This window comes from Gambusia affinis, linkage group LG15 (genome assembly GCF_019740435.1).
Source record: "Gambusia affinis linkage group LG15, SWU_Gaff_1.0, whole genome shotgun sequence".
Taxonomy (NCBI): Eukaryota; Metazoa; Chordata; class Actinopteri; order Cyprinodontiformes; family Poeciliidae; genus Gambusia; species Gambusia affinis.
Genome location: NC_057882.1, coordinates 9,880,183 through 9,889,193, shown reverse-complemented (window position 1 = coordinate 9,889,193; position 9,011 = coordinate 9,880,183). Strand labels below are relative to the sequence as shown.

Genomic DNA, 9,011 nt, shown 5'->3' with positions numbered 1-9,011 from the left:
ATTAAATTATCAGCCTTAGGAAAATGCCTTGCGAACATAAATAATATTCAGAAACAGTGATGGTATACTTTCAAGGTTCATCAGCTGAAAGTTGAATTAGCAAAGATGATGTTATTAACTTTTGCATTCTTTGGTTTCTTCTGCTTTTTAAATTAAACTTTGACAGCTCCCACTCTAGTAATATCTGAGTTAAAAACAATAAAACCAAACTCAGAAGTGGAGTATGTGTTCACTTTTATTGAAAAATACAAAGTGGTACATACAAAGCAAAACAAATTTACAAAAGCACCAATAAACACATAGTCAGCCTTGCACTCATTCTACTCAAAGATTTGGGTTATAGACATGATTGTTGCAAAGAAGTGCTGAATTTCTCAAAGCTACTGTTTCACCAACACACATACTGCAGATCAGATTTTCTGATGCCTTCAGGTTATTTTACTGACCTTTTTAAAATAACACTCTTTCTCCATTTTTCGGGATAAAACAACACAAAACAAACTGTGAAAACTAATATGCAGTTATGGAGAAAACAAACTGTACAAACGCCATTTTTTATTTACGTGTCTACACATCCACCAGGTTTATATGCAGGGATTTCAGGCAGCCTGTTTGAGGAGATCCACTTTAGTGTCCTGCAAGATCGTTGTTTCCTTTGTCGGCCTCGGACACTTGGAGCCTCTTCCAGAACCCCTGAGATCAGAACAGAGAAGGAAAAACTGAACAAACTATCCTGCTCTCTGCATTTCAAAGTGTTTTTGCAAGACGAAGCCATTTCCTGTTTTTAATTTTCAACTTTACATGTTGATCTTACCTGTCCTCCACATCCTGTATTGTGTCAGGGAGATGTGTGCCCAGTGTCTCCGGAAGAAAAACTGCAGCAAACCCTGAGATAATTGGAGCTCCTCCGAAGATTAAACCTGGCAGCCAAGGTATGTAGTCCCCAGTGAGCTGAACCATTGGGGCCACCATAGCTCCCACGCGAGCAGTCATGGACACCCAACCCATGCCACTTTGACTGAATGTGGAAAGAGTCAAAATGACACAATTAAAGCAGAATCAGTGGTCTAGTTACTGTGCAGTTAGAAATTAAATTATTTTACAGCCTTTTATTGGCATTTTTGTCTAATCAAAGCCTGTCAGAGGACATTCTTAAAGGAAGATAGTAGGGGCTCCAGAAGTGCATGAATGAATGAGTTTAATATGATTAAACTAAATTTGAATATTGAATCAATTTTTGTATTTTTGCAGAGTTCACACACAATTCCACCATAAAAATTTGACAGAGTGGACGATTTTAAAAATGTAACGAAATCAGAAGGGGGAGATCTTTGACATTTAGCTCAAGATAGAGTCCATTGCACTTTAGAGGCCAGGAAATGACAGTGTTAAGCAGCTAAGGGGTTTACTACAACGTCTACAGCTCATGAGGGAGAACTAGTAGCATCCTGTTAAATCCCATTAGCAGGTTGCTTCAAGTCAGAAGCGAGGTGTGGGAGAAGGTGCTCCGATCAGATGAGACTGAAAATAGACTACATACAAAACGTTATGTGGAGGAAAACTAACACCACACATGCCCGTTAACACACCATCTCCTGCTGGGTTGCATGAAATATGGGGGAATACTGAGAAAAATAAAATCTGAGGCTTAAACAAACCGGGCACAGAGGTTCACCGTCTGGCAGGACAACGCTAAGCAAACGGTCACAGCTGCAATCAAAAGATTTGGATCAGTGAATGACCTGAATCCAAATGCCCACAACAGATCTTTGAAAGAAAAAAAAAAATCAAACCACACATATTTTTCCACTTCAGAATTATGCCTTATTTTCTCTTTGTCTGTCCCATAAAATCTCTATAAAATACACCCAGCTTTGTGGCTAGAACATGACAGCATGAAAGATACTGTATCACCAACACTGTGTGCGTTTAACCAAATTACTCAGGGTCCAGTGCTTCAACAAACCTGGATTTGCTTCAGTTTCTTTTAAATAGGAGTGGAAATGTTTTGTGGAAAAAAAAAGATTTTGTAATAAATAAGTGAACAAAAACCATGTGATGTTACAAACTTTATATCCCAGAAAAAAAACAAAAAACAAATACTGTGTAGATCTCATCTGACACATTGGCAGTCCACAATAAGAGGATATATTAGCCTGCAGTCATTGACACTCATCACCATCTGTTTGCAGAACCTGTTTGAAACTCAAGAGTATTTATCCTGGCCAAAGGTCACCTGGAGACTTCCCAAGCTCAACCTGAAACTCTTAGATTGTTCTTCCTTTTTTCTCAAAACCTTTTCAAACTCCTTGAATGCTGTCTTTCTTTCTTCCTTTTTTTGGCACAAATTCCTGCTGGGATATTTATCTGTATGTCTGTAAATGTTTCTCAGGTAATGTTTAAAAAAATCACTCAGCTTCATGGTTAAATCGTGTTTTGTTTTCCTTGATTGTTTGCTGGTTCGAAACATCGCATTGAGATGAATAAAAATAGTCTTATGAATCACTGCATTCATACTGTTTAATAACACGCCCAATTGTTTGTTCTAATAAAAACTAACAAGTCTGGCTTGCACTTGAATTTACCCGTTTGCACTTGTTAGACGCCTTTCATCCAATCTTGCTGAGCTCGAGCTGCTTTGCAAGAAAGAATCGCTATTAGTTTCAGTCTGTAGTTGTGCACAGCTGATAGAGCTGCAACCCCAAAATAGTTGCAGCTGTAAATACCACAAAATGTGGCACTGCAAAGATTTGCAGAGCCACAGTACTTCTTTGGATTTACGACACTCCTTTAACACCAGGCACCACTTTACTTCCTCTTTCATTCTGTTTTCTGACAAATAAAATCAGAGTAAAATACATTGAAACGTGTTGTAACTCAATGGAATCTGAACGGTTTGAGGCGCACGGATCCTTTTGGTGACATGTGAGAAAATGGTCACTTATTTAACTCAATCCCTCACTGTTTAGTTTGGAGTTTGGATTGAATTGAACTCTGAGTAACACTGTTAATCTGCAAACCTCCGCCCTCTGACCTGTTTCACTGAACAGTACATAAACAGAAGCAAACATAATTCATTGTGTTTTCACTACTATATCACAAACCTTATCAACTTTAATCTTCATTTGTTTTTATATTTACATTACTTTCTTTCTCCTGAAATTGTTAAGCAAATAAACATTTACGTTTTTTTTTATTATTATTATTTGTATCAATTATCACTTTTGTGTCTTTAATCAGGCTTTAATTTAATCATGTTTTAATTTTGACATTTTTCTTTTTTTTTTTCATTTTTTTTTGTCAAGACGTTTGTGAACTGAACAAAGGCACAAGTTCTATTTTTGTCAAAAACACCTGTCCGGTCCAGAATTACACTCACAACTTAAAACTGAGGAACGCTGATCTTCATCAGGAGGAATCAAAGTCAATAAATTCATTTCTGTTTTTAAAACGTACCGGATGATAGTCGGGAAAAGTTCTCCAGAGTAAAGGTAGCAGCAGCTGAAGGATGCAGCCAGACAGCCTTTGCCCACCACCGCCAGACAGGTTCGCACAGTTTGTTTGTCTAAAGAAAAAAGACACATTACTAAATGTATAATAACTTTTTCCATTTCAGTAGATAACTGTATGTTTAGTTTATTATGAAGCATGGAAAAAAAAAATCCTTTTTTCTTTCATTTTTCAAATTATTTTCGGGAGTTTTATTTTCTTTTTTGCCTTCTCACACCATGATACTGCCACCACCATGTTTTACAGCAGGACTGGTATATTCAGGCTCAAGCGCAACATGAGATTTCTAATGCAACGCACTTTACTGCATGGTTTTCATGGATGCTCTCCTACAAGCTTGGGAGCCCTTCCCTGAGCAACTGAGCAACATTGAGGTTTAATTACACACAGATACTCTATACACTAATTAAACCACTTCTAAAGTCAATTGGTTGCTGACACAGTTTGAGTAAACATATATGCATACAAAAATTTTTAGGTCTTCACTTGGAGAAAAAAAAAAAAATGTTGTACATTGTTTATTCGTCCAATTCAAAATTATGCACTGTTTTGTGTTGGTCTCTCAATTATCGTCTCAAGAGACACTTTTCTGGTTGTAACGTAAAATCTAAAGAAAAGTTCAACAATATAATACCAGTATAAGAAATGTGTTCCATATTTACCATAAGGTACCAGTAAGTTGATCAGAATTGTGACTCCTGCTACGACAAGAGCGCCGCATTGTGACGGCCGGCGTCCAAAGAAACTCATACACACAGTAATGACAACTTTAGCGGGGATGTCGACCGCTCCAAAGATCACTTGTATCAAGTAGATGTTCACCCCAAATTTCTGGAGATCCATAGCAAGGCCGTAGTATGCAAAGCTGGTTGATAACCTGAGAGAGAGAGAGTGTCCTTTACTGCAGGTTATTTAAAGATGGGTTTCGTTTGTGTCTTTTTATAGAAAAATCCGGATGTCTACCAGGTGGCACTGAGGCATAAAGTCATGATGCGCATTTTGGGCGTGCGGAACAGATCAAGGGCAGAGTGGGTCCCCTGGGAGCAGGACAGTTCTTTGTTCATACATTCTTGCAGCATCTACGCATAAAAGAAGACATACTTTCAATGCACATCCCTTTTATGAATAAAAACACAAATCCATGAAAATGACATTGCCATACTTTTACATTAATCTTTTCCCCTTCTTCGTGGCGGCCATTAAACCTGGCCACGCTTTTAAGCATCTTGACAGCCCGTTCAGGTTTATTGTTTATCGCCAGCCATCTTGACGATTCGTGAAACCACCTGAGAATGCACATGTGTTTATTTTGTTAGATGGTTTTTACCATTTTCAGACCCTCCCAACATTGGAACAGTCCATCCACTTGCATCTTTGTATTCACCATCTTACCATGCAATAAGAAAGAACACGTAGAAGGGCAACGACACAGTCAGGGTCAACCACCTCCAGTCCGTGATGAAGTAGGCAATGGCTGGCAGAAGCATCTGCCCCGCAGTGTAACAGTAGCCGGTTGCCGTCCCTGTGAATGTCCGCACACGAGTCGGGATCCACTCCACAACTTCAAGTGAAAGAATCACAGAAAAAAATTTCAGTTCCAGATAAACATCCATAAAAAGTCACATGAAAGTTATAGATTACAATAGAGAATATAGAAAGAGGCAGGTGAAGAGACGGACAGATATGCTGCTCAAGAATTTTATTTCAGTTTATGTTAGTTATAAACAGCCATTTAAAAATAAAATCAACATCAATAATGATAATTAAAAAATAACATCTTGGTTATTATTGTTATTGCCTTTCACAGTTTGTCTGACGAGTTGTAGTTTAGACAACATTTTATCCATTTAGCAAACAAATTCTTGTTGTTTTGGTGTTTTTGAGTGAATGTCACTTAATTACTGAGTGAGAAGGTGTTGAGTCCCACGCCGGACAGAGCCATGCCACAGCCAAACCGGAACAGACAGAAGAGGGAAAAGGAAGGGGAGAAAGCAGCACACGTTCCTGAAACGGCCATGAGCAGGTTAGAGATCAGCAGGAGGATCCGGCGGCCATATCTAGGAGGGAAGAGTGATGTTTGGAATTTTTTATAAAAATTTTTTTAAAGGCAGTTTAAAGGAAAAGACTATTTTACTGGTTTTGAAAATGTTTGCAATTAGCATCAGATAGAGTTGGAACTACTGATGAAAATTTGGAGGATACCTGTCTGAAAGGCCTCCGAAGACAAGAGCCCCCACAAGCACACCGCCCATATAAATGGTTTGCCCCATTTGCTTTAAGGAGCGAAGGTCGCACACCAAATGCCACTGAAGAAAAGAAGATATACATCAAAAAACAAACATGTAAGTGTCTCCTACAATCATCTCTGGCTTGATTAAAACCCCCATGATAGCAATAAAGTCTGAAGAACGCAGCCCTACATCAGATATGATAGTGGAGGTCATATCCGTCATGTTGTAGGACCATCCATCAACACATCCCTCCAGGACGACGCCATTATTCATCTGTGTAGCGGAACTACCATTCTGAGCCAGGAGGTGCCACTGTGGAGCAACGTATCGCTGGCAACTCTGTGGTTTCCCTGCTTCATTCAGTGGTACTGTGATCTGCAGAATCTCCTCTGGGCTCAGCTGGGTCCGAGACATGTTGGAATGTGTGCTGCAGTGATGAGGCGGCACCATGGCCACAAAGTTCTGCAGCAGGTTGTGACTGGCCATCAACAGGACGGGTGTGCAGAGGAGTATCACATGGAGGACCTGGAAGCGACCCGTGCTGCCAACCTGTTCAAGGAGGTCTGCAAAGGCCATCCTTCTGCACAACCGCAATGTTGATATTAAAATTCAGGTTCAGCTGCATTAACAAACTTACAATAGATGATTAAAATTTTTTTTAAAGCAAGCACCCTGTAACCATCTGTGACATCAAAGTGTTGAAAGATGAGAAATGTAACAAACGTACCTGATTGATCACGCTTTGCTTTGTAAAGAAAAATTCCTAAAACAACTTTAAAAATGCTGATGTGTAATGCACAAAAACTAACCAAGTTTAAACAAAAATCCCCATATAAGTCCTGAAAATGTGGGGGAAAAAAGGGCACCACAGAGAAAAAACTACACCATATTTAAATCCATAAGCGGCTCTGAAATTCCTCTACTTGTTCTCAACCTTAGTAATTAGCAGCTTTCTGTTTGAGCACAGAGGTAAAAGTACAGAGTCCTTGCTGCACAGATCTTGTTGAAAGATCTGAAAGAACTCCAGCATCAGTCGAACCTCAGCTCTTTTCCCTCTTTGCACTGAGAAACTCACTACCCTTTAGTGGTTACTTAATGTGAAGACGTGTGTGTGTGTGTGTGTGTGTGTGTGTGTGTGTGTGTGTGTGTGTGTGGGCATGTGTGTGCGCGTTGGTATATGTGTGTATGTGTGTGTGTGAAAGAGAGAAAAAGAGAGAGAGGCAAACAAGAGATCAAGCAATAAATGTTTTTCTTTGCAATTTTTTGCTGATGCTTCTGATTACAGCACCACGAAGTTAGCAGGATTACAGATAAACAACAAGAAATGAGGTAATAAGTGAGTGAACAATGAGTGAGTCATTGGCGTAAGTTGCAAAAGACGTTGATCAATATTCAACAATTGAAATGCCCTTTAACACTACAAACCTTATCTCCTTCTCTCTAGCACCTTGTGTTATAACACTGTAAATAAGTTACTGCGCTTTGCTTTGCAAACTAAATAATATAAGAGAAAATGACAGAGAATAACATTTTAAAAAATCCAACAATTATATTGTCAAGGTGAAAAGATATTTAGGCTTGATCTGATTGTTACTTAAATATGAGCTACTTTAGCTTTGTTAGATTCCTGCTGATTAGTTTTGAGGAATGTTTTCTCTTATGTAATAATCAGCATGAGACGTCGGAGCGAATGAAGCCGCAGGTGCACCGGGGCTAAACAAGAAAGTCTTAGTTTTTTCAGCTGTCTGACTCAGAAACTGACTTGGGCTGCTAGATTATTCCTTCTTTAGCATATTTCTCGTTTATCTATGTATTTAAAACTGGAATCAGTGTAAAAATAACTTTTGCTCTGTTCCATTTTGGAAAGCTTTAATATTTTTTTTTTAAATGGGTTGTGAAAAAGCAACACAAATTGTTGCATAACTGTGGACGGGAATTTTTTTCTTCAAGATTTATCAAATAAATAAAAATCTGAATAATGCAGCTGGTATTTATGTGCAGCCCCTTTAATAATGCAACAGGATAATTCAATCTCAGTATAAATACTGTGGCTCAGTGAAAAAATATGTAGATTTGATATGAATTTGGGGGGAAATTTTTATATATATATATAAATGAACACAGAACTATCTTTACTTTTGTTTCTTTTTTACAAATAAAAAATTGGTTGTGAGAGCTCCCTCTTTTCCATTTCACACACTTGAGATATTCTTTAATGAATATATCCATAAGAAGAAATAAAAAAACAAGAAGAAGAAAGAGAAACAGGAGATATTAAATGTTCTGCTTTCATCTTTTATTTTGTTCTTTCCCTTAATCTCACATTATTCAAAGAATAAGGGACTGAAACAGAAAAAAACAATAATTAACAGAGAAATCATCCATAAACTATAACATAAAACATTGATGTTTAATGTCTGACACGAGATGTGTTAACATTTTGGCAGCTTTCTATGGTCAAGGTTGAATGACTAACCAGACGGGACAGAATATGCAAATTATTTATCTGATCCTAGAGGTGAGCAGGCAAAGTTTCTGTGATGTTATAGTGAGACAGGAAGCAACAAAGCTTCTCAGATCAAAATAATAATAATAATAATAATAATAATAATAATAATAATAATAATAATAATAATAATAATAATAATAATAATAATAATAATAATAATAATAATAATAATAATAATAATAACAAACAAATGTTACATTTTTTTTAAAGCATGTACACCAGAGAATCAAATGCAAAGGAAGATTTGTGGCATCGTTTATCTTAAGTTGAGTTGGGCTGTTCCATTAGGTCCACTTTACATGTCACTGTGTTGCTTAAGACCTGTTCAGAATATTATTTCCCATTGCAAAAGTATTCAGAACCCAAGAACCTTCTCACATTTTGTCACCGTGCAACCAGAAACCTCTGTCTTCTTTGTAATGATGAGCCAACATAAATACAATCTTGTCGTAAATTTTTTGCTCTTCTTGGAAAAAACCTTTTTATAAATGAAATTAAAATATCAACCGGTAACCTGGACTACCATACAGGAAGTCTTTTGGTTAAAATATTTTCTGTACCCACTTATTTCTTGCAGGATGCCTCCTGGCAACGGTGATCCTAACGTCCAAGTGAAGTCTGATCTCATCATTGTTTAGTTAAAAATGGCTGACTGAGAATAATTGTGAAGCCCCTCTTAAGGATTAAACAAACCAAGTCACAATTTATGACTCAATTATTGGTTAAAGTTGTGCAACATTTGTCACAACTGCAAGAACCCA

The 9,011-nt window shown here is 37.6% G+C and overlaps 1 protein-coding gene across 2 annotated transcripts; it reads right to left on the bottom strand.

The window, feature by feature from the left end:
- Positions 1 to 224: 224 nt before the first annotated feature.
- On the bottom strand, positions 225 to 6,819 carry slc22a6l (solute carrier family 22 member 6, like). 2 transcript variants are annotated; one of them, XM_044139854.1, is made up of 11 exons: positions 6,469 to 6,819; positions 5,931 to 6,329; positions 5,713 to 5,816; positions 5,413 to 5,567; positions 4,903 to 5,071; positions 4,673 to 4,796; positions 4,474 to 4,589; positions 4,173 to 4,387; positions 3,457 to 3,565; positions 815 to 1,018; positions 225 to 693 (listed from the first exon to the last, which is right to left on the bottom strand). In XM_044139854.1, exons 2-11 carry the CDS (start codon positions 6,315 to 6,317, stop codon positions 600 to 602), a joined length of 1,677 nt encoding a protein of 558 aa, XP_043995789.1. In that variant the 5' UTR covers positions 6,318 to 6,329; positions 6,469 to 6,819; the 3' UTR covers positions 225 to 599. The 2 variants fall into 2 exon arrangements, with proteins under 2 accessions (XP_043995789.1, XP_043995788.1); XM_044139853.1 differs by having other exon boundaries at positions 5,931 to 6,321.
- Positions 6,820 to 9,011: the final 2,192 nt, after the last annotated feature.